We start from the raw sequence: 26,700 nt of genomic DNA, 5'->3' as shown, positions 1-26,700 counted from the left end.
TGTGGAAAAAGTATGTCTATGCTAAGCAAATATTACATGGATATACTCTTCAGAGCAGTGCTTCTCAAACTCAGTTGTGCCTACAGATTACTAGAGATGTTGCTGACATGCTGAGTGTAGGCCAGCAGGTCTGATATGCTGCATTTCTAACAAGCTCTCAGGTGATGCTGTTGTTGCTCACTCTAAGTACGTTTTAGACCAGGACAAGAAAACCCAGCTTTGGCAGGAAATCTGTGCCCGCACCTTCATTCCCACTCCCCTTCTTCTCCCCTGAGTTCCTGTACACTCTCCTGTTTCGCTACTGTAAGAAAATTTCAGCACCGAGCTAAGTGAGTACAAAAGAAAAGAAAATATTCTAAAATCATGACTTCAAGTAGAGCAGTAAGATTTTTAAGTTGTCTCAAGGGTAGAGACATAATTTTTGATATGCATGAATTATACATACTTCATGCAAATCATTGAACACGGTAGCCTATTTCTTTCCATAAATGAAGCCCTATGTCTGCATAACTTAAAGGAAGTTTATTTCATTAATGCACAGCACACCATCTCATTGTTCAGGTATCTCTGGAAAGTGAAGTAGTCTGAATAAACCGAATTTTCCAGATAACTAAAGTTTATCTTAAGTTTCTGAATATATGGGCACCCTGCTCAGCTGGGAGTCTGCTTCTCCCTCTCCCTCTGCTCCTCCCCACTGCTCACGCATTCACACTCTCTCTCATAAGTAAAAAAATGAAAATTTAGAAAGGGGGGTGTGCCTGAGTGGCTCAGTCAGTTGAGTATCTACTTTCAGCTCAGATCATGACCCAGAGTCCTAGGTTTGAATCCCGCATCAGGTTCCCTGTCAGCTGGAAGCCTGCTTCTCCCTCTCCCTCTGCAATTCCCCCCTGCTCACAGGCTCGCACACTCTCTCATAAATAAATAAATCAGATTTTTTTTAAGTTTCCAAATATATTTGTTTCAGTGATTTTTAGTCAAAATTTTCATTAACATATCCTAGACTTGTTAGTCTTACAAAACAAGGTTTAACACATATCCACAATTATCCAAGGTCAACAATGATTCTGCTATGGCATGACACAACAATGCTAAGGGAGCTTCTCAGTCTGTGTGGACATATGTGCTCCTTCCCACACAGCAGACTCTTAGAGTGACCCCCTAGGCCTTCTTCAAGTAGACTTCTGCTTCCTTCCTCTACGATCAGCTTTCTGCTGACTGCCCTCCTCTTACAGTTTTTAATCTGCTGCTATATTTTTCATATTTTTCACATAATATTCTGGGAAAGATTTTGAGACTGACTCCCCTCTCATCTCTCTTACTTATTATTATCTTTTAAAGATTTTATTTATTTATTTGAGACAGCACAAGAGGGGCAGAGGGAGAGGGACAAACAGACTCCCCACTGAGAAGGGAGACCAATGTGGGATTCAACCCCAGGACCCTGGGATCATGACCTGAGCCAACAGCAGACCTCAACCAACTGAGCCACCCAGGTACCCCAATATTATTATTTTTATAAATAAAAGGAACTCTCTTTCAGGGCTTTGGGCTACCAGTTACCTAAATCAGTGCAATCATTCCAGCTTAAAGAAATCACACAAGATGACTCCCTGTTAAGTATCTCTTACTATTTACTACTGAATACTCACTGATCCCAGTGTCCTTACAGTACTGGACTAAGTACTGTCCCATGACTCTTAGAAGATGATTATACTCTCGGACATTGAGAAATTCCTGCTTATTATGGGATGGCTCCATGATCTCCAAGGGTATATTAACAATTCCAACCACACCTGCACCAAGTCTGGAAGAATAAATAAATACAGAAGTAAATTCTGTGAAATTTAGCTAAGGAAAAAGGAAAAGCAAATATACCACGGTCTTTTGAAATCAGTTTTTTTTTTTTTTTTTTTTTTACCAAATAACTTGACTCACTTGGTCTGGACCACGTCAAAGTTTAACAAGTTAAAACTGTCTTTTGTTATATAAATCTATGGTAATCCTCGGTATGTGTGGTCTCATAATAAAAAATCTCTTAATGAACACTGTTACTTAATTAATATGACTCCTTTTCCAAACTGAAACCTTCCGTGGGAATCAGAGTGGGAAGAGGAAGCCTTTTAGCATTAGATACCAGTAACAAGGCTTTGCTGAAATAAACTGACATGACCCTCTTAGTGATCTGGCCAGAGAGTCACTTTCTCCATCCTCATTTCATCTGTCAGATTGGATTTTTCTTCATCATTTCAGAGGTCTGTGGGGTACTTAGTGAATTCTGCTAAAGGAACGTAAGGGCTAGATTATTCCAGAAAGCAACAGGTATATGCCTGAGTCTGATGGATAAATTCAATCTTTTTTCCAGATTTTCAGCAGCTTATGATGTACGTAACTGGGATATTTCCACTTAGTGACAGAATATTCTGGTTACTTTCCATGTTTTGGGAAAGAACATCCAGTTGTCTAGCTCTCCCAACTCCCCTTGGCAAGGCACACAGACCAAGTCTTCCCGATGTGGAGCTGCCTATGATGTTTTCCAATACTTTCCTCTTCCACCCTGCCCTCTATTCATTCTCTAAGTCTATGTCTGGGCATCATTTCTTCCAGGAAGCCTGACTCAACTTCCTGCAGTTCTGCTGATTACCCCTCCCAATGCTCTTTCTGCATATATTAAGTAAGCCTCTAGCACATATTCATCCTCTAGAATCCATCCACCCATCCATCCATGCATCCATCCATCCATAGCACCTGGCCCTATTCCAGGAACCAGGAATGTAATATTAAGCAAGAAAAACAAGGTCCCTCCTTATAAAGTTTCTCTTCTATTGAAGAATAATCGGCAGTATGGGTGACCAGATCATTTCAGATGGTGATAAATCAAGCAGGTCCTGTAATATGTGAAGGTGGTAAGGTGGAGGGGCTGGTGGGAGGGGCTAATGTTAATTAGACAGTCTGGGAAGACCTTCCTACAGAGGGGATTTTAGAGTTGGTGCTTAACTAACATGCGAGGATGAGAAGTAGGGAGACCTGAGGACAGAAGGTTCAAGGCAGGGGGAGGGCAGGCACCATGCAGTAAGGCAGGAGCAAGCTTAGGATATGTGAGAGATAGGAAGCTATGGTGTTAGGAGAAGGCTTGAGAGTGTGGGCAGGGCAGGGGCTGTCCCTGAGCCAGGCAGAGGCCAGATCACTGGAAAACCGTGGTAACCAATTCTATATGACATGCAGTGAGGTTTTAAGCAAGAGAGTAATTTTTTTTAAAAGATCATTCTTGCTGATTCCATAGAATATAAAAAAAATACGTATTCATATACTTCTCCCTTTCCCTGGACTGTAAGTTTCTTAGCAGAGGGCAGCAGGCATTCACCGTCTTGTCTGCAGAACTTGGTGCCGTGCCTGGTGCATGACCCCGCAAGATGAGAGCTTGCTGAATGAGCAAATGAATTCCTCGAGAGTGAGACAGAAGATGAAAAATGTTCCCCTGAGCCATTCTACTAGTCACAATTATTGTGTTTGAGCCCTGCACCATTTTACAGGTCACAATTTTCCTGTTTCACTCTCTACATAATTCATGAAAGCAGCTCCTGGAGTTTCAGCCCATCAGGAAAGCACCAGAACGTGTTACTCCAGAAGCCAAGTAGGCTGGAGAGTGTTAATAATACACGCTCACAAAGGTAACTGGCAAGAACTCACACATGTAAGGGTTGCACAAAATGTTAACAGGGTTGCTTTACAAGACTACGGATTTTTCTTTCCTAAAATTTCTTTATTATGCTTGTATCATTTTTAAATTGGTGAAATATTAAGAACCTAACCCAAATAGATGGTGCAAGGAATGGTAAAACATCAGGTTGCTCAGGAAATGTATTGAAAAAATGTCCCGAAGTATGATTTTGCCCTAGGACAGGCATGAAGCTCTGCTGATATTATAAATTAGGCAGATTAATGCCTGCATATTGATGGGAAGGGTGAACAGAGGACATGACACCTGCTCCCATTATGATTAATCACTCATCTAACTCCACAGACAGAATCTTACTGCAGCCTCCCTCATCCTGTCTATGCCTCTGAGAACAAAAACATACTTACAAGGACTTCAGTTTCAACTGTGGACCCACTTTCTCATGCATTTTGATCAGGCGGCTATTACTGTAAATGAACATCCCAGCTTGGCTTCGATTTTCTATGTTCACTCCAAAGAACAAGCAGAGTGTCCTTGCTTTTTTTAATTCTCTGGCATTATATTTAGAAAAGTAAAAAAAAAAAAAAAAAGTTTTTAGTAAATAAAAATATACAATTTACAGGCTTCCCATAATTAAACTGTGACAGTGAAAATCAATAGAACTATATATAAAATACCCAGGAGTTTTGTAAAACCTAGTTGGTACCCTCAGCATCTCTATAGAGCCTAGTACTTTGTATAAACATGATGGTCATACCCGTCAAACACCAGCAGTACTTGATTAAGAAACAGGTTTGCCAACCTCAAATTATAAGAACTAGAAAATTCCAAAAGATTCTTGAAATGCTACGCGGTCTTATATGTATATATGCTGCAGCATTTTTGAAAAATGTTGATTTGACTCTTTTAAATTTAGGTATTTTTAACACTGGATGTGATTTCTAACTTTCAGCATGTCCTCAGGCCTCTCAATATCCTATATAGATTGGAATGTGCAAAAGATATTCTGTAGCTTTCTCTCTTTCTCCAAAATCAAAGGTAAATCAAAGTTAATAAGGCAAGTTTACAAGGGCAACAGCCATGAGCTCCTGTTTTTCTGACTCTGTCCTGCTATCTTGTGTTGTATATGACTTTTCTATAAAAGTGTAAAAACAGAAATCAAGACACAGCAGAATATGCTAGAAACAACCGTAGTAATAGGAGTCAGCTTGGAGCCATGAAAAGCGCCTGGATATAAGAATCAGAAAGACGGAGCTGGGTTCAAATATAAGCTCATCTCTGTAATAACCATGTGACTAAGAATGAGTCACTTTAACTCTCTGTCTGATCTGAAAAATTGGAAAAATGCACACCCTGCCATTTGGGATGTCATGAGGACTGGAAAAGAGAACGTTAAGTATAAACCTGGAACAGAGTAGGTGCCTCACCAATGCTATTTTCCTTTTCCTATCAAGAATGGTACCCAGTATAATCCTTCCCCTCCACTCATCTTGTAGCTCTCCTCATTCCAAAAAACAGCCTTTTCTTTTCAAATTAATGATAACATGCCATTATGACTGACGTAATATACTTACTGGATTGGTTAAATACGTCTATCATTAATGGACTAAGAAAAAGTCCTAGTAGTTCTATGTAGATAGGATATACAGAATACATTAGACTTTGTAAGGAAATTACTGACTTGGATTAATATAGTATCTATTTTTTAAGCACATACATGTTGGGTCAAATGTATACAAATCACACTTTTTCCCAAAAATGTATACTCCATATTAAATCCTTACTCTTCAACAAAAAAGAATACTGACTATGTAAAGGACCCCAAAACAGGGTGTTATAGGATATTATGTAATCACTCTAAAAAAGTAAATAATACTGATTGCCTTGAATTTTCTTTTAAAAAAGCATTTTGGGGTTGCCTGGGTAGAACAGTTGGGATAAGCATCCAACTCTTGGTTTCAGCTCAGGCCAGAATCTCAGGGTCGTGAGATCAAGCCCTGCACTGGGCTCTGTGGGTCAGTGGGGAGTCTGCTTGAGATTCTCTCTCTCTCCCCCTCACACTTGCTCTGCGTGTTTATGTGTGTGTGTGTCTCTCTCAAAATCAGTAAGTAATTTAAAAAAATCAATCAATAAGTTAAAAAGCATTTCGTTCTAAAAATAAGTTCATACCAACTAACAGGCATTATTATAAATAAAATGTATATCAGTCACCTTTCATGCATATCAATGTAACTAACTACAAACAATTCATCAACCAGATTTTTCTTTCTGGAAACTTTAAAGAGGCCTTTGCTATGGAAACAGCCCAAGCATCCATCAACTGATGAATAGACAAAGAAGATGCTGTGTGTGTGTGTGTGTGTGTGTGTGTGTGTGTTTATACACATACAATGGAATACTACTCAGCCACAAAAACAATGAGGGTGCTTGTTCTGATGAGAACCTGGGTGTTGTATCGAAGTGCTGAATCACTATATTATACACCTGAAATGGATATAATACTGTATGTTAACTAACTGGAATTTAAATAAAAACTTTTAAAAAGTAAAGAGGACTTTGTTTTTTAATGAAGATTTCTATGAGATTTATTTAATATTTATTTTGATAAATGCATAGAGTTAACATTTCAAATTTCAGTTCTGAGGAAAGTTATGATTATAGAGCACTTTATAGTTCACAAACAGTAATTCTGGAAACTGGTAATGCTTCTTTAAAAATCTGTTTCTCAACATTGTCCCAGTTTTCAAAGTCTGACCTTACGTAGACAACACTGTATATTCTGAGTTTAACTGGTTTAACACCTGAGCTGGAAACCAAGTCAACTTTACAAATTTAAATAATGGTTTTGTAAGTTAGGCTTGCTATTTTTATTTTAACTATATATGTGATACATTTATTTGAAACATTTTCAATTTTAAATTTTAAGCAGTACTAGAAGAGAAAAGAAACCAGAAACAAGAAGAGAAAAGAAACCAACCCTCTAAAGGCTTATGCCTGGCAAAGGACACAGAGAAAGTAGTCAGCTGATCCTCTGGGCAGATTTCACTTCCTCAACTGGACACTGTGCTGACTTTTCACTCTCTATGCATAACTTTTAACATTATGTAAATACATGTATGCATGCAAATATATATTTTATAAATACTCTCATTGATTATGTGGTTGGGGAATTTTGACCATATTATGCTTAATATAACATCTTAATATAATAAGATGTCATAGGCTGAGAAAGAGAAGTTATCAAATTAACCAGCAAATCTGTCTCCTCAGAAATCAGAATTTGTTTTACCAAAGTGCAGAGGATTCTGGTGGAACAGAAAATCTTACATCTTACCTCTGTTTCTCTTTAAGAATCTTACGCTTCTCTTCTACATCGTCCAGAGCTTTCTGTAATATGTCCTGGAGAAGTACATTTGGTTAGGAGAGAACATAATTCTATTAAATTAATGAAAGCTGAGCTGATATTTATTATCCTATTATCCAAATGTTTCACAAGGGTAATAGTGATAGGTCACATTGCCTAATGCAATTGTACCATGTAGAGACTCAATAAATACTTGATAAATGATTCGGTTCCAGTAGCTAAGAGGACACACCAAATCCTAACCCACAGTTCTCTTTTTGTACTTATTCCAATGTTCTCTCTCTGCCTTTTAGAAAAGAGCCATTGCTCCCTGTAAGGTCACACTGGCTTTCACACAAATTACACAAAAGCTTAACAAAGTCATTTGATGTACTAATACACTGAATGACTTTGACTTTTGTCTGTGAGAACAACAACAACAAAAATTGCTAAATCGCATGAGCAATCACTAAAGCTTCTTCAGGAAAAACAAAGTTGCTATTAAAGAATTTTGTTATTAAAAATTTTGTCATAAGAAAATGTCTCCTTTATATCAAGTTCCAGATACCCCGAATACTACTCCCCAAGCTGTCCCTTAATAGGTTAGCCCATCCTTAGGCTTTCTGCCTTTCAGAGTACCTCAATACTAATGCCCACCTGTCTTTATCTTCTTTTTTATCTTGATGTACTGACTCATTCACTGCCCTATCTCTATAGTACTCTCCCTCTAACCAGGCAGAAAAGAAATAATGCACTGTTACTATTTCACAAATAACAACAGGTTTTTAATGTGCTCTATCCACCTGATGTGAAAGATGGCCATCTCATTCAGTGAGTAAACCACTCACTGAATACTATTTTCCCTGACTTTAAAGTAAAAGCAAATGGTAAAATGGTTAAGTATTTCGCATCAAATGCAACCACTCAACTGCCTAGAGGAATTTAAGAGGTTGGAAGCCAAGGTCATTCTGCTTTGCTCTCTTTGCTGAGCAACAAAGCAAGGTGGTCAAAGACTTCCCCACCCTACCTGTCAATGCATTCAGAACACAGAGCAAAGAGGCAGTGAGAGGTAAGGATAAGGCAAGAAGAAAGCAAGGTCCTGACCCATTAGAAAGAGTCTGTTTCCCTTGTCTCTCAAATACATAAAGCCAAGGAAACTGATTTCTTCAAGACAGAACTTAAAAAGCTTAAACCTTTCTTTACAAATCAGTAACAGTAAGATAGGCCTATGTTTACCTTAAAATAATAATTGAAAAGGAAAAAAAAAAGTTAGATAATTTCAGGAAAGCCATAGATAACTTTGGGGTATTACCAGGTGCTACTCTTTGATATTACTCCCAATTCATGATCTTTAGAGATGAGAGAGCTCTGTATCAGCCCTTGTCCTTGAAAGTTTAAGGGCAAATCACAGAAAGGATTCATCTACTGAATCTGCAGAAAAGGATGAAGGAAAGGTGAAATGAAGCATTTTTTTCTCCTTACACCTTTGTATTCCTTTATATGCAAGCGAATAAAACGTTGCTTCATAATTCACCATGGTAGAAAGCTTTGTACCACATTTTTGGTAAAATCTGGCAAACTTAGAACACATGTTCTGCAGCAATATTCTTTTCCTTAGTTGCCATGCATTATAATTAATAATAATAGTTCTTTATAACCTATCTTACTCATGGGCGTACGGCAAGGATTACAGAAAATGTTTATGAACTGTATGGAGCAACTCCTAAGGAAAGAGCTTTGTAAGCTGGAAGTACTGTTATTAATATTCATAATTATAGCACATAATTCCTAACACCAGAAGAAAGGATGGCTTATTAGTCTTCTCCTTGCTTTCCCCATTTATTCAGGTCTGTAGGGAGCAATAATTTGAAAAGATATTTTCAAGGAAACTTGATAGGCTAGTTTTTTTTCTGCTAGTTTTTCATTATTTTCTCCTTTTCTCTTATTACTTTTCATTTTAAAGAAACGAGCTGCAGTACTCCTCCCCACTCTTCTGAATTCACCCCACGTTGCTTATCTTTGCTCTCAGACTCAGCCTTCTCTCACCGCTGAGGCGCCTCTCCTTTTCCTGCACGCCTCTGTTCTGTTTACTTGGGTGAAAATCAACTTAAGCTTCTGAGCTTGTCTGTGTTTATAAGTTTGGGAAGTAAATGATAAGAGACAACTGTGTGCAGGAAAAGCAAATGACACTTTGCCATTTAAGAAGGCTAGGTGTCATACCTCGGCAGAAGACAAAGAAGTCCTGTCAGGCTGGTTTACTGTGATTTGTGCCTCCTTCAATATGAGTTCGGCTGGAAGCAGAAGCAAGATCATTACAACACCAGGAAAATCCTTTCAAGCAATTTTAAGTGAGAGGTAGATACAAACACACACACACGCGCGCGTGTGCACGCTCTATGGCTGTGACCAGTGGGAATGGCTTATAGAAAATAATCTTGGAAAATCCTACATTCCTTACATAGGTCCCACACGTGCCAGATGGAGGCAGCCACATGGGCTTCCTCTTAGACAGTACAGTTGACAGGGCACAACTTTATACATACCAATTAAAGAGTTAGGACTGAATGTGTGGCTCACTAAAAACTCTCTAAAATCCATGAAGTATAGATTAAAATTACTCCTTGCTCCTGGACCACCAGGAAAGGATGGCTTTGTCCTCTTGTGGTGGGGTGGGGGGGAGTGAATGTGTAGAACATTCCTTCTTAAAGTGCATGTCATGCTAGTCTCTAAATGATCTAACTCAGCATCATGCCAACCAGAATTTCCTATATCAATATATACCAATCTAGTTCCAAGTGTGTACTTGGAATAATAGTAAATAATGAGATATAGCAATGTATGTTATAATAATAAATAACACCATAATTAAACAAAGGCAAAGACAGAAAAATGTGTTATGAAGTTCTTGAGAAGCAGGGATTTGATTAATTGTGGTCATTCCTACCATGCTAGAACAGTACATGTCTCAGAATAAATGCACAATTAATGGCTGACTGAGCAATGATTAGGTCACAGGTAATTACATACCAATTTTGACAGCTTCTTCTGCCTTCTTAACTTCATTTTTAAATGCTCCTTTAAAAGAAGATGTGACATACAGATACTTTCTGAAGAGAAATAAGAAAGAACATAAGCAGATGATCATTTTGAAGTCCATAATACTTAGAGAATATTCCTTAGGAAGAATATATAATCCGGATATACATAATTGTTAAGAAAGAGTCATAGAGTAAGTTGCATCCAACTGATAAACCAGCAAATTTTATACTTAGGAAGAAATTCCTTGCCTTTTAGTACTTGGCCATTTTGCTTTTGAAAGGGAACTTCAGGAGAGAGATAAAATTTCTGCCTATACAAATGTTCATTGATACATATAAAATAGGATAATTTTCTTAAAAAGAAAAATTTCTATGTAACTGACCCATTATCAACGTTTCTAGTTAATATACATAACCCTCTTACTCAGGCCATAGACACTGGATAAACCCATTCTCCCAGACCCAAACAGCTATCTTTCTTTAACTAAAATGATCAGAAACACAAAGAACCACCAAGTAAAGAAATAAACAAATAAATACATTAAAAACAATTATATGTATACCTTAACGATATACCTCATTCTGTAATTTTTGCCTCTTACCCTTATAAACCCAGGAGCTCACTATTCTCTGAAACCTTCCATGTTTAGAAAGGCATCAAATGTTCAGCCAGAGATGGGGAGAGACCTGCAGATCATCCCTGGAAGCCAAAATGTCTACAGATATCTAGAAAAAAGGCATTTGCTCAGGCAGAGACAGAGTCTGAATCTATATGCCCCTGGGGTGCCTGGGTGGCTCAGTCAGTTAAGCATCTGACTCTTGATATGGGCTCAGGCCATGATTCCAGGGTCTTGGGATCAAGCCCCAATCAGGTATCCTCCTCAGTGGGGAGCCTGCTTCTCCCTCTCCTTCTACCCCTCCCTCTGTTCACAGGCACACTCTCTCTCTCTCAAATAAATAAAATCTTAAAAAAAAAAAAAAGAAGCAAGATAAATTGCTTTTCTCTTAAGACTCTGAAGGATTTGTAGAGGTTTGTCCGGTTACCTAGATGAAAAGGCTTAACTACTAAAAAAAAAATAGCTAAATGTCACCTTATATTCATCTACTTCTATGGTTTAAGGAACTAGTCTCTTTATGGCTAACTTTAAGGTTCATTTTCCAATGGAATTACAGTTAACCATAAGAAAGGAATACCCAGAGGGTGCCTGGGTGGTTCAGTGGGTTAAAGCCTCTGCGTTCAGCTCAGGTTATATCTCTGGGTCCTGGGATCGAGCCCCAAATCAGGCTTTCTGTTCAGCAAGGAGCCTGCTTCTCTTCCTCTCTCTCTGCCTGCCTCTCTGCCTACTTCTGATCTCTGTCTGTCAAATTAATAAATTAAAAAATCTTAAAAAGAAAGGAATACCCATAAAATCTAAGGTAAAGTAATTCTCAGTTTTTTCCCTTTTCTTCTACAATGAACATTATTATTTTAAGTCACACCCAAGGTGTATTCCAAATCAACCTCTATTACATTTAGAAAACAGCAAAACCTAAGTTTTAAAGTAAAAAAAATTACTAGTCTCGACATACTGGAATTACCATTTGTTTTTTGAAAAATCACACATTAATCACATAACTAATCTGGTATGAATTGTTCATTTTAAATCTTTCTTTTTTTAAAAAAAAAAGCAAAATTAAGGAGAGACTTTGAACAATGAAGTGATCCTTTAAAACTGCTATGAATTAAACTATTCAAACATTTTACAGACGCTGTGTTTACAGTCCTAGAAAGTAAAAGTGGCACAGAAGGTGCCAAACACACATTAGTGCTTGATTTAAACAATGAAGACCAACAGAGCATGTGCTCTCTTTGTAGTCTACATCAGAGACAACCTGGTCCCAGATGATCTGGGACATCTCAGATGATCCACATGCTTTCACAATTTAAATTTTACAAGTGTCCATACCAGTTTTAGAAAGCTAACAAAGAAAGATATGTACTTGTGGGAATTCAGTGTAATGAATCTGACCATTGTCATAAGGAAAGAATTTTCGGTCAATCCCCATCCATAACCGGGAGTCTACTTCAGCCGGACACTTCTAATCTTCCTAATGGTGGACTCTTGCAGATAAAAACGCCTTTAAAAGCCAGAACAATGCACACCCTGGAGGACAAGGAAGGGAATCTTTCCAACTGTCTATTTCTCCTTCCTTGCATCTGAGGGCAGGGGAATAGGATTCCCTCTATGACTAGGCCTCCAGTTCTTCAGGGGTTAGAACTCTTTCCAAACCCATCTCCCAAACTTCACTTTTACTTGACACTTCTGTCCACAATGCTAGGCTTCAGCCTTTGCCCTCCTACTGTTTCTGCTTTCTCTCTAAACCACCGCATTCTGCCACATTGTAGGCCTTCACTCTCCCTCCCCCATTTCAGCTTCTACCTCCCTGAATCTTTCCATCAATAAAACTGCATTCACATATTTGATGTTCACTTACTACAGAAAACAATTTATTGAAGATTTTCTTCTGAAGGAGTTGAAAAAACTTAAGGTCAATGAGAATATTGAGGGAAATGAAAACTAAAACAATACAAATGTTTTGCTCCTCAGAATGGTAAAAATGAAAAAAGAAAATATTGTTAATAGCAAGTGCAAATTTGGAACCAGACAAAAGGGCACTTGGTGTAAGAATAAACTGGGTCTTCTTGGAGGGAAAATCAATGGCGCACCCATTAAAATTAATGGTGTTATCTCTCTTCTTACTCAGAAATTTACTTCAGAAGTCCGTTCCACAGAAATAATGACATATTAGCATAAATACACATCTGTCCAATGATGCCCAAGCATGTCCAGTTTAGCACTGTAACAATAAAAACTCTAAAAGTCCTAACTATATGCAACAAAGTTAAATAAGCCATAGAGTACTACATAATATATTTTTTAAATGACAGAGAAAGGTCTCCAAGAGATAATTTGTAAGTGAAAAGAGCAATCTGCATATGAATTTTATGTTTTAAAAAAGAATTCTATATACAAATGTGTTTTTGCACACACACGTATGTGTGTAAATGTGTGTAAGACAATCTGGAAGAGTATTTATTAAACTTCTAGCAGAGGTTCCCATCTGGGGAGACTATGGATTGGTAGAGCACAGAGTGAATGCCAACTGGCAAAGGGGGAATTTAGTTATTTGATTTTTCCCCAATAACCTAACTGTATTATTTGTATTTTTATTAATTTTACACTTTTAAGAGCAAAATAGAACTCTTCCCCCCAAGAGAAATAAAAATATGAAAACAAAGTGATTTTTAAGGTTTTATGTTACAGATGTATAGAGTAGAGCATAATAAAGCATCTTGAGTGAGTATTTCAATCATAACCACCTTCAGAAATTAAAACTTTTATTGGCCCTTGATAGTCACATATACAAAATTTGTGAAAGACATTTTGGCTAACACAAACTATAGTATTTTAAGTTTTTGAGTTGGTCAAACGACCACAAGTAAAGAAAACTACAGTTCCTAACTTTTATTGATGCAGAAAAAATTAGCCCATGGTTAATTATGTTATTGAATTCACAATCATAACTATTTCCTTTTTTAAAATTATGTGAGTTTATCTAGTTTAGTCATACTATGAAATAGCTATAGTCCTTAGTTATTCATCAAAACATGTAATGAAACATGATCAAAAATTTTCTGGCCAGTAGAATGTTGATAGCTACACCAGGATGTCGAATGGACCAGCTCGTTCACAGTGGGTAGAGAGAACTCCACTCACCATCAGTCTTCACCTCTACCTAGCATCTTCCCTATCATTCCTAAGACTGTGCTCAGGCAAAAAACTGAGAAGGCATCCATGACTCCCCATTTCCTCCCCACTCCACACCCAATCCATCATCAAGTCTTGCTGGCTCTGTCTTTACAGCGTATCTCTAATCTGAACACTTCTTGTGACTGCACTACTACCACTCCAACTCAGGCCACCTGTACCTGCAATACAGTAATGGTAACCTCTTAAACTGCTCACTCTGGTAGAAGCCTGTCCCTTTGCCATGAGAACACTCAGGAAGCCCAGTGCAGTGGTCCTTGTAAACAGGAACCGCCCCCCCCCCCCCCCGCCAGCCATGTGAGTCAGCCAGCTGGGAAGTGTATCCTCTAGCTCCCATCAAGCCTTCAGCAAGCCCAGCCAAGATGTCTCAGCAACTTCATGAGGAATCCCAAGATTAAAGCACCCAACAGAACCACTCTCCAATTACTGACCTATAGAAACTGAGGAATAACTAATAAGGAATTACTTTTATTAATAAGCCACTAAATTTGGGGGTGATTTATTATGCAAGGGTAGATAACATGTTCACTTTCTCAGTTTATTCAGCTCTCTGCTCAAAGGTTACTTACTTAGAACTAGCCCCTTCCCTTGATTTCCTATCTAGAACAGTTCTCCTCCTCCTCCTAGGTCTTTATTCCCTGCCTTACTCTGTTTCTTTTCATAGCACTTAGAATTACCCATTATTTCACTTATTTTTTATTTATTGTTTGCCTATTATTTTTTTCTCCACTAGAATGTAAGGTTTGTGAGGACAGAAATTTTCTGATGTTGTTTGACATTACCTCGCATAGGTCATTCCATCCACTTGTCACTATTCATTTGTACAGTAACAATTAATGTTTATTTGTGAATATGTTGAGAACTGCACTGAGCAGTTTCATGTTTAAAACAAAACCTATTTTTATTTCAATCCTCACAACAACCCTAAGTGGCAGAGGAGTTTCCAATGCACAGAGGGTAAGAGCCAGGCTCAAGGCATTGCCAAAGGTTCACAACTAGTAAATGACAAAATCAGAACTCAGATCCAGGTTTCGCTCATCCAGATTTTGTTTGCAACTACTACCATATACCAAAAGATTAAATAATTAAAATTATACAAATTCATGAAGGGACACATAAAATGCATAGTTTGCAAAAGAGATACTTTTTAAGTATTATTAGTTTGTTTAGGTGGGTGGGATGTGAGAGGGTAGGAAGCATGTCCCAAAATTGAAAGACCATCCAACGAGCATAGTATTGCGGAGTGGTCAACAGCAAACTATAAATTTAGAGTCCCTGAATAACTTATAAAGAACCATGCTGCTCCTATGAAAGCAGAATGACTCCAATTCCATGTCATTTGGGCTCCTTTCCATGCTATGGGTCTTTGGCAAAACAGTTTCAATGAAGAATGGATACCTTCAGATACTTTAGCCCTGTTTCCCTAAAAGAGCTTTCAGAAGTGACCACTTTCCATCTGTCTTTAGACGTAATGTGCAGAGATACAATGCCTGCATAAATCTGAGAGCTATTAATCTTTCTACTAAAGTTGAAGAATTCAAAGCCAAAGAAAATCAGTACTGTCTGCTGTCTACAATCAAGTAACATGGCCATATATTAACTTGTCTGTACAATACAAATAAACAATATTTAATGCTTCAAGAAATACAGACTTATAAAACCTTTAAGTTGAAACAGATCTTAGAAATCACCTAGCTAAAATTCTTCCCAAACTAGTAACATCTACTATAATCTAGCCTTGTCCAGGGAAATCTGTCCTCATCTTGGGTGGGATTGCCTTCTATTGTAAAAGAGTATAAACTTCTTTAATCTCATGCCACACTCATGGCCCTCTCTGAGTTGCTATACCTCATGCCATGTGTGTCTGGAGAAACTAAATTTGCTGTCCTGGATCCACTAGATTAGTATTCTGGCTAATAAATTTCCCAGCTGGACCAGACACTGGTTGGTGCTAAACCAGAGAAAGTTACATGAGAACCTAAACCCCTCTGGTGTGTCTTGTTCCTAAATTCTGTCCAATAGGGAAGTTTCAAATCTGATGGCAGATAACCTACTCTCAGAGGGGCAAGTGCTAGGCACATAAAGCAGACACAGCTGTAACCAAAGCAACACTGGGATGTTGTTTCATTTCTCCAAAACATTCCTCCTGAAAACACTGAGTCAAAGGAGGCAGTGAGGCAGGTGTGACGGCTCTCTGTTAACTCGTCTTCTCTGAATATCCTTCTACTAAACATCAATGGAAAAAGGTAGTCTGTGTCTCTTCCTTGCAAAAATATCTAACACTGCCATCATACTGAGCTTGACTAACTCTGTCTTCAACTTCCATCCAGCTATCCAAGTTCTGCTCTCTGGAGTTCCAGGTATCACATGATAAGGCTAACACATTTTCATTCAGGCCCCTCTCTCTCTTCAAAATGATGGTCAGTTCCATCAACGACCCCCTATCAAATAGTTAATTTCCTGTGAGCTAGTAAATCAATGTCCATCCCAAAGCATCCCCATCTGAACATGGCCCTCCGGGCATGGTATAGGCAGGAGGATATGGTTTATCAGTACTATCACAATCTTGTTCTGCTAAGTTCTACAAACATTTGTAACAACTCTGTCCTCACACTACCAGCTTATCCTAGGCTTTGGTCAATTAAGACATCTATGCTTTTTATTTCTTTTTTCATGTAAAACCCTCTTAACTCTATGCTTATATGATAGATCTTTTAAATCTAAACTCAGGGCTGTAAATTAGTGATACCACATTTATCTTTTGGACTTCAGCTTTTTCATATCTTGTTTCAGTTATGCCTAATAGAAGATATTCCTCCCAGTTCAGGGTCTAATATGAAATCAAACATGTTTGTTTTTTATCTAAGTTACTGATAAAAAAATATTGAACATAATATGATCAAGGAAGGAAACCAATGATATGACAGCAAAAAGTCCTATCCTAGTCCTCTTCTGAACTTGTTAGAGATCTTGGGGGAAAAGTAGCTGAAGCAACTGTAATTTTACCAAGAATAAAATGTAGTATTCTTTTTTTTTGTTGTTTGCTACAAAAATACAGAAAATGACTAACCACAAAGTACAGTAATGTATTCTTATTAATAATACTTCAGAGTTCATTTCTAGAAGTTTATTAGAGCCTGGGTGGACAAAGTATTTAATCACTTTTTAATACCATTTACATGCCCCCACTTTGATCAAATAGGGTCATTTCCAGCTCTTAATTTGTTCTGATGCAGCCATGAGAGAGCTATAATGCCCTTCAAGAAAGAAAGGAAAGGAAAGGAAAAAAAGGAAAAGGAAAAAAGGAAAGAAAGGGAAAAGGAAAGGAAAGGAAGGGTTAACCCACTAGGGATGAGATAACATGGAGGAGCTGTACAATTTCTTACACAAAAATTCTCCCTCCAGAGAACCAGTGAGGGAAATTATATGCAAGTAAATATAGCAGAGAGAGAGGTAAGTCTAAAAAGGACAAAGCCATAAAGGATTAAATCTGTCCATACCGTTAATACCAAATATCAGATTTGACAGTTTATCAGAACCCTAAGGGAAGCTTCGCAAAGGTGCAGACCTCCTTAAATAACTTTTATGAAACAAACGAAGCACTTACACTATCTCTATTTCCTAGTAACACATACCTGAGAATATAACTTTGAAAGGTGAATAAAAAATATACTAGAATGGGAAACAGTTATCACTCAATACCAGTAATTTAGGTACCTGACATTCAATTTACTATAATTCCCTGAGAAAATGAGACAATTCCACATTTTCCTTTGGCTTTAAACATTTTTTACCCAAACTCACTAACAGAGAAGTAATTTAATTTGAAAAGATCAGCTATATTGATTGATCCAAGAGACCCTCGGTACTTCCCAGAAGAATAAGACTGATGGAAAGGAAGCATCACTTTGATATGAACTGGGAAACAAGTAGGAGACTTATAAAGAAAGTATTGGGCATGATACATTTCACTTTTCAACTATAATCTGCAGTATAATCAGAAATGAAAAGTAAAGCAGGGAGACAGTCCAGGACGGTAGCACAGGAAGATCCTGATCACCTCTACCCATGGATACCCATGTATACCTATACATAAAGCAATTCCTCCTGAAGAACAACAGCTGACTGAAAGAGCTTCTACACAACAAACAACAGAGGTGAAAAGGTGACAGCTTTCCCTGTAAGCTTAGGAACAAGACAAAGGTACCCACTCTCACCACCACTTTTATTCAACATAGTACTGGAAGTCCTAGCTACAGCAATTAGGTAAGAAAAGGAAATAATTAGGAAGAATAATTAGGAAGAATAATTCCATAATTAGGAAGAAAGAAGTAAGTCTATCACTAGTTACACAATACTACACATTAAAAAAAAAAACCAAAGAGATCATCAAAAAACTATTACAACTAAAATAGGAATTCCGTAAAGCCTCAAGATACAAAATTAACATACATAACATAACATAGAAATTGGCTGTGTTTCAAAGGGAAAAAGAGGGAAAGAGAAAGACAGAGAGAGAAATCAAGAAATAGACTCTTAACCATAGAGAACAAACTGATGGTTACCAGTGGGGAGAGGGGTGGGGGGTTGGATTAAATATGTGATGGGATTAAGGAGTGCACTTGTTGTGATGAGCACTGGGCGATGTATGGAAGTGGTGAATTGCCAAATTGTACACCTGAAACTAATATAACAGTCTTAAATGGATGAATAAATAAATTGATTTTAAAAAAAGAAATTGGCTGCAGTCCTATATGCTAATAATAAGCTATCAGAAAGAGAAATTAAACAAACAATCCCATTTACAATTACACCAAAAAGAATAAACACCCAGGAATAAATTTAACGAAGGAGGTGAAAGACCTGTACTCCAAAGACTGTAAGGCACTGATGAAAGAAACTGGGAAAAAAATAAATGGAAAGGTATGTCAATGCCATAGACTGGGAGAATTAATATCATTAAAATGTTCATACTACAGAAAGCAATCTATACATTCAATGCAATCCTCATCAAAATACCAATGACATGTCCCATAAAACTAGAACAAAGAATCCTAAAATTTGAATGGAACCACAAAGGACCCCAAGTAGACAAAGCACTTTTGGGGGGAAAAAAAATAACAAGCTGGAGGTCATTCCTCCAGATTTCAGATATACTTCAAAGCTATAATAATCATAAAAGTTTGGTCCTGGTATGAAAACAGACACACAAGATCAATGAAGAGGAATAGAGAGCCCAGAAATAAACTCACACATATATGGTCAATTAATCTATGATAAAGGAGGAAAGAACATACAATGGGGAAAGTACAATCTCTTCAATAAATGGTGCTGGGGAAACTGGACAAATACATGGGGAAGAATGAACTTGATCACCATCTTATACCATATACAGACATAAATTCAAAATAGATTAGACTTGACCCTAAGACCTGAAACCATGAAACTCCTAGAAGAAAACATTGATGGTAAGCTCTTCAGCACTGGTATTGGCAATATTATTTTAGAATAGTCTCAGCAAGCAAGGGCAAAAGTTTTAATAGTTATATTATTATAATTATTATTAATATTAATAAGTATTATTATTTAAAAATTAATAAATGGATTTACATCAAACTAAAAAGTTTTTGCACAGCTAAGGAAACCATGAGAAAATGAAAAGGCAACCTACTGAATGGGAAAAGATATTTGCACATCAAACAATTAATAACTAGTTAATATCTAAAATATATAAAGAACTTATACAACTTAGTATAAAAAATAACCTGATGAATGGATCTACAGGGTACTATACTAAGTGAAATAAGTCAGACAAAGAAAGACAAATACCATATAATTTCATTTATATGTGAAATCTAAAAAATAAATGAATAAACAAGAGAAAACAGAAACAGACTCACTGATATAAGAAACAGAATGTTGATTACCAGAGAGGGGACAGGTGAAGGCAGGCAAAACAGGTGACAGGGATTAAGAAGGACAAGCTTCCAGTTATAAAATAAATTAGTAATAAGCATGTAATGTATACCATAGGGAATACAGTCAAAATATTGTAATAACTTTGTATGGTGACAGATGATAACTAGACTTATTCACGACATACGATTAAGAGATCTATAACTTTAATACTGATATTAACATGAGTGATTGCAAAGCCCCAGGAAAGCCACTAATTTTTCATGAAAAAAAGACAACATAACAAATGTAGGTCTATTATAAAAACTTAATGTAATATAGGGGAAGAAGCAGTGAATGTGAATTGGTAAAGAATCTGAAGCCAGAATATTTGAGCTCTTGTCCAGTTGTGATAGTTCCCTATCTCTGAAATGGTGAAAATCAAATGTGACCCATAAAGTTACTACAAAAACCAAACACAACAATGTATGTAATAAGACATATATATATCAACAGCATACAAGCATTAAATGCTTCTCCCAAAAGATATTAAGCTCCTCAAAACTAGAACTAATCATTTTTATGCTTTGAACCTAGCACAATCTTAGGACTCATAGGAGACTCTGATAAATGTTTTGGTGAGTAAATGAATGACCATCCAGAAACAACACACACAAAGACTGTTCTGACTGCATGTGTAATTGGGCAAGATGAATTTTGTAATATGCAAATGTCATCTTAAAAAAAATTTATGCTGGTACAAACTTCCAGTTACAAAATAAGTCTTGGGGATGTAATGTATAGCACAGTTAACAATACTGTATTGCATATTTGAAAGTTTCTAAGAGAGATCTTAAAAGTTCTCATCACAAGAAAAATTTAATCTATGTGTGGTTATGTATGTTAACTAGACTTATTAAGGTATAATAAGTTTATGGTACAATAAGTTATTATGGTTATAATAAGTTATTTGGGTTATATGGGTATAATAAGTTATTATGGTTATAATAAGTTATTGTGGTATAAGTTATATGGTATAAAAAAGTTTACACTAAAATACAAGTGAACCAAATTTGTAAGTTCATTGTACATATAAAATATACATACACATATATATGATTTAATAGTTCAAATATCTGTGTAAACAGAACACGTAAGTGAACTGTGATTTGTTTAATGAACATCAAAATCAAAGCACCTAAGATGCAACGGAGTAAAAAATAAAATCACCCTTGGAATGATTCTCTAACTTCAGAGTGTTCATGGCAGTGTGTTGTTATTATGGCAAATATTATGGCAAAATATTTGTTACACATGATTACCCTTCAGCAAACCCTTCAGAAGCAGTCTGACTTTCATCTATAAACCTTACTATCAAATTTTAAGATTCTTACTATCAAATCACTTTGACACGTTGAGGGAAAGGGGCATATTGATTTTATAAATAAAAACTCTATGAAGTTAATTGAAAGAAGGTGAGTTACCTGGGTCTGTAGAGGCAGTAACAGAGATGTTTTGTTTTAACTCTTTTGGCCTGAATGAATATTCTCATCCAAGGTTCAAAATACAGAACAGACGTGTAGGCTCTGAATGACCATCTCTCTGGAAAACTAGAATAGAAACCATCAGGGAGATTCAAATCAAAACCACATTAAGACTCCACCTCATACCAGTTAGAATGGCCAAAATTAACAAGACAGTAAACAACATGTGTTGGAGAAGATGTGGAGAAAGGGGAACCACCTTACACTGTTGGTGGGGCAAATTGGGGCAGCCACTTTGGAAAACACTGTGGAGATTCCTTAAGAAATTAAAAATAGAGTTATCCTATGCCCCTACAATTGCACTACTGGGTATTTACCCCAAAGATACAGATGTAGTGAAAAAAAGGGCCATCTGTACCCCAATGTTCATAGCAGCAATGGCCACGGTCGCCAAACTGTGGAAAGAACCAAGATGCCCTCCAACGGACAAATGGATAAAGAAGATATGGTCCATATATACAATGGAATATTATGCCTCCATCAGAAAGGATGAATACTCAACTTTTATAACCACATGGATGGGACTGGAAGAGATTATGCTGAGTGAAATAAATTAAGCAGAGAGAGTCAATTATCATATGGTTTCATTTACTTGTGGAGCATAAGGAATAACACAGAGGACATTGGAAGATGGAGAGGAGAAGGGAATTAAGGAAAATCGGAGGGGGAGATGAACCATGAGAAACTGTGGACTCTGAGAAACAAACTGAGGGTTTTGGAGGGGAGGAGGATGGGAGGTTGGGTTAACCTGGTGGTGGGTATTATGGATGGCATGTATTGCATGGAGCACTGGGTGTGGTGCATAAACAATGAATTTTGGAACACTGAAAAAAATTAAATTAAATTTATATATATTTATATATATATATATATATATATATATATATATATATGTATATATATATATCAAAGGGCACAGTGTAGAGGCTGCACCAGCAAATCTTGCAACACTCACATACCTCATTAAGCAGGACTCTAAATACAAAGGGCAGCATAAATCACCTCCAATTTGATTATAACTGAATTTTTGTTGGCAACTGATACTAAGCAGACTTATACCAGCAATAGAAAATCCACTTCTCATTACAGCTATTGGATCAGAAGGGCAAAACCAAGTCAAACAAAATTATCCCCCTGCTCAAACATAACAAAACAACACAACAACAACAACAAAATCTAGGCTCCCATGAATAAGAAACATTTCCATGGAGTTACTGTAAACAGAGAAATACAATAAAAATGTTTCATTTGCATTGGAAGTTATGAACAATAAATACAAAACTTCGGTCTGTAAGTGCAGTTAAGTATTAAGTATTTATGGCCAGCTGCAGGGAGAAGTCTGACAACGTGGTAAGTGAGAGGATAAAGGAGAAAAAATAAAGGACGGAAAGGCAATAAAGTGGGAGCAGACACAACGTAAATAGCCTCATGAAGAAAGCTATCCTTGTAAAACTGCACGTTGCTGGGAAATCACTGTGTTGCCATATACTAACTCCAGGGACCTCCTCTATCAGAGTCCATTTATGAACTGTAAATCCTCTCCAATTAGATGAGAAATAAAGATCAAAAACAAGCTCAGCTGTGCTGTGAAAGTAGCACTCTTTACCTACTAGACCCCAGAAAAGTCTTCTATGAAGGGCTACAAGGTCAAATAGAAAGCAGGGAGCCCTATGCCCACCATGTTGACAGTCCTACCACAGTCTAAAGGGAGACAAAGATGATGGAAACAGAAAGCCTGCCTAAGGGCGGGGGCGGGGGGCGGCTCAACTGAGTGGCAGACCACTACCAGTTACTTCATAAGAGAGGGCAGAGCCCCAAGGAATTTACCTAATTGAAGATAAGCCTGTAAGAAATCCCAGGATTTCCTGGATGGTCGTAAGTTATTTCAGGACTTCTTTCAATGGTTTAAAAAGAAGCTCTTTTCAAGTAAGACTTGAGTGGAATTTCCCAATAAAAAATATATAAAAGTATCTGGTTCTTGGCAGGTATTCTATAAATACTAAAGCATCTTTAACATGGCCAGAGAGGCTGTCTGTACTATGGTGCTACACCATAGTACTGTGCAAGTACATCAGAAGCTGCCCAATCAAATACATCCTCACCTGTTAGAAGAGAAAGGAAAGGGGGTCTGGGTGGCTTGGTTAAGCGACTGCCTTTGGCTCAGGTCATGATCCCAGAGTCCCTGGATAGAGTCCTCTGTCAGGCTCCCAGCTCAGCGGGTAGTATCTTCTCCCTTTGACCCTCTCCCCTCTCCTGCACACTCTCACTCTCTCTCTTGCAAATTTAAAAAAAAAAAAAAATCTTAAAAAGAGAGATAGAGAAAAAGGAAAAAAAAAAATCACCTTGGGACACCTCAACTATTCCAAGGACTTCAAATCCTTTCTGGATCTCTTGATTAAAAATTACCCTTAGACCCAGTAGCTTTCTTTCACTCTCCTAAAAGCTAACGTGTTTCTGTCATTTGAAAGTAAAAGTCAAAAGTAACTCAGAGCCCAATTTGAGAAATAGTGATGACAGATCAAACTGGGTTAGAAGAGTATGGGTTTTAAAAAAATACTACAAAAACAAAATAAGGAAACTGTTACGTCTACATTTGATAGCTCACATTTTGTCTTCGTCTAATAAATAACTCTAGGTATAAACAGTCCTAGCAGATGTATTGGTGAGCCTCAAGACTTCCCCTGTGTTAGGAAATTCATAGGAAGGGCTCATGGGACTTCGCATAGAGTTGTATTTATGGCTAAGTATTATCACAGTGATGCGGTAAGGATATACAGTGGATCATAATGGGGAAAAATAGGTGGGGTATGAAGGAATATGACTGCAGCTTTTTTGTGTTTTTTCCTTCTCATGATGGGTCAGAGCTCATTCTTCCCCCACTTATGAAAATACAGTAACGTGTGTGATGTTTCTGCCTATGGAAGGCCTTTAGAGACAGCACTGAAGGGTTTCACTGGGAGTTGGTCTTCTAGCCTGTATCAAAATTCCAGGATAAACCATATTGTTTGCATAGTTTAGATACAGTGAGCCAACCTTATTGGTTAGGGAACGTTTCTATCGGGGTGGGACCAGCCAAGGGTCAACCTTGAAAGCAAGACTTTCTATGGACAAAAGCCTTCCATGTTAATCCTTTTCTATACACGTGCCACTTTCAAAGTTCCTCGTTATTTGTAACAAACAGAATGGCAATACTTCTTATGCTATTGTGAAGTCTGTGATAGAAAGAAGACAAAGGTAGCTAATTATAAAAGCTACATATGAAACAGGCAACCCAAATATAACTTTGGAACTTCTCTATATGATGTACAAGGTTCTTCATGATCTGGCATCCAGTTAACTCCCCAGCCCCATCACTTGCCAGCTGTAGATAGTATACGCATTGAGGACCATTCTCAGGTCTCCAGATAGTGGTCATGCTTTCTTATATCCAGGTCTTAGCACATTTGATTCCCTGGATTTTTGGTTAGCACCTTTTTTCCCTTCACAATGCAACTTGAGATCTCCTGTCCTCCTGAAGCCCTCCTGCATTCCCCAAGTTTGGGTGAATCGAGTGGCTTTGGTGCTCCCCATTACAGCACTTGCTACTTAGCAGTGTCACTGTCTTTATTTATCTGTACCCCCTTCACGTTGTAAGCCCCATGAGGCTAGCATCTGCATCAATAAATATTTGTTGAATCAATGATAATTATTCAGGACTTCCTTGGCTTAATTTAGAATGAACAACAGGGAATTCCCGTTACAAGACTGACTTTTTAATGACTGATCATCTTCAATGATGATGCTATCAGTCTTTATAAATAAAGCCATTTACTTGGGAAACAAATACAAGAGTACTAAGTTATCTTTAAAAGATCTAAGAAAAAAATACTGCTATTTCCCACCCACCAGGAACTACTTCACATATTTTTTCAACAAGTATTCTCTTGTTTACTGCTACATGTCTTTCTTTTCTGTCTTGAACTTTGCCAAAAGTACCCATATCTCTATCTTTGTATCTCTTTCTCTCTCATTTTCTATTTAACTGGCTATAATAAACTAAAGAAAGGAAGAGAGCGCGCCACCCAACACACACACACACACACACACACACACACAGCCACATAACAGACATGGGGAAAAAGAGTGTTCTAAGTTGGAAACTGGCTTGAAAGTTTGTGGAATAACAGCAGATGGAGTAGCCTATGCGTCTGTCTCCAGTCCAGCATTTAGGTATTCTTATAAAGTCTCTACTTCAGCCTGCAGCTGTGTCTGTGGCCTCGGTGTGGCCTCTTTCTTCTCCCAGTCTAGGCACACTGCTCTGCTACTGTTTTAAGTGTTGTTTTATATGGGGTATATCATGGGTACATCGGTATGGTCACCAAACTGTTAAGGACAGGACAGGGGCCAGAAAGAGAGGTCCCATGACAAGTGTCACATCTCCTTCATTTACCAATTCAGAATTTCTGTGGCTGGAGTCTAAGAATGTAAATTTTTTTAAACTACCCAGGTGATTCCTTTAACTCTTCCAAGTTTTGAGAACCACTGGTTTGGTTGACCTAGTGGACAGGGTAGTAGGCAAGAAAGACTACCTGAAAGACAGAAGTAGGTGTTTGGATGCAGGACACCCTCTACATTGATCAACAATGGGTACACAGACTCCCAATGAACTGCCCTTGTAAGGTCCACAGTTGAGAAAATGACTTTAAACTCCAGACACTAAATTAGATTCCTTTTGGAATATCTTAGAAGTGCCATATTTTTATTCATGAAAATAATGCATATTATAACCAAAATTGTTTTCTAAATTTATTGCTAAAGTCCCTACAAAATCTCTTAGGAGTTCTTAAAGTTGAAATTAACAAGGTCTACATTATCTTGAGTATAAAGAAGTGCATAAAGGTTTTTAACTAGTTTAAATTCTGAACTATGAAGGGGCTAACCAAATTTAATCTTAGGGTGGATTATACCTAAGAGAAATGTCAGTCCAGAGAGGTAATTTAAAAGAAGAGTTATAAGCTATGCAAAGTAATGTAAGTGCTTCTGTCATACCCACGGTATGGCAAGCAGCACATTACAATTTGAAGCTGTAACTTTTGATGTGTTCCCAGCCAGCTCAGTTAAGACATAAACTAGAGACAATATGGAATGCTGCCCAATGACTGTCAATTTAGGAACACACTGGCAACATGGCATCGAATTTCAAAACATTATTTAGCACAAAATTTCAACTCCATTATTCCATATTATATCACCATTCTCAGAGCTGTTTTTTAATATGAGTTCCCCTAGCTGCCTGAGATCCTAGCCATGATGGATTCCAGGTGTATGACAGGCCTCTTAGATGACCGCCAATTCCACAACATGACTTTTTTACAAGAGTCTGTGCTTTCTTGCATTTTCTCATAAAGTTGAATAA

At 37.4% G+C, this 26,700-nt stretch overlaps 1 protein-coding gene across 1 annotated transcript in view; it reads right to left on the bottom strand.

Annotated features, from left to right (window-relative positions):
* The window catches only part of MORC1 (MORC family CW-type zinc finger 1), a 181,096-nt gene that overhangs the window by 101,430 nt on the left and 52,966 nt on the right, over positions 1-26,700 (bottom strand). Inside the window, exons 9-14 of the mRNA XM_032344363.1 lie at positions 21,246-21,371; positions 10,047-10,126; positions 9,240-9,310; positions 7,011-7,075; positions 4,084-4,227; positions 1,650-1,804 (exon numbers count right to left, since the gene is read on the bottom strand). Coding sequence (XP_032200254.1) covers positions 1,650-1,804; positions 4,084-4,227; positions 7,011-7,075; positions 9,240-9,310; positions 10,047-10,126; positions 21,246-21,371 — 641 coding nt within the window. The remainder of the gene's footprint in view (positions 1-1,649; positions 1,805-4,083; positions 4,228-7,010; positions 7,076-9,239; positions 9,311-10,046; positions 10,127-21,245; positions 21,372-26,700) is intronic.

The sequence above is a fragment of the Mustela erminea genome, chromosome 1, assembly GCF_009829155.1.
Source record: "Mustela erminea isolate mMusErm1 chromosome 1, mMusErm1.Pri, whole genome shotgun sequence".
Classification (NCBI taxonomy): domain Eukaryota; kingdom Metazoa; phylum Chordata; class Mammalia; order Carnivora; family Mustelidae; genus Mustela; species Mustela erminea.
Note: the sequence above shows the minus strand (reverse complement) of the source record. Positions and strands in the feature narration are given on the sequence as shown.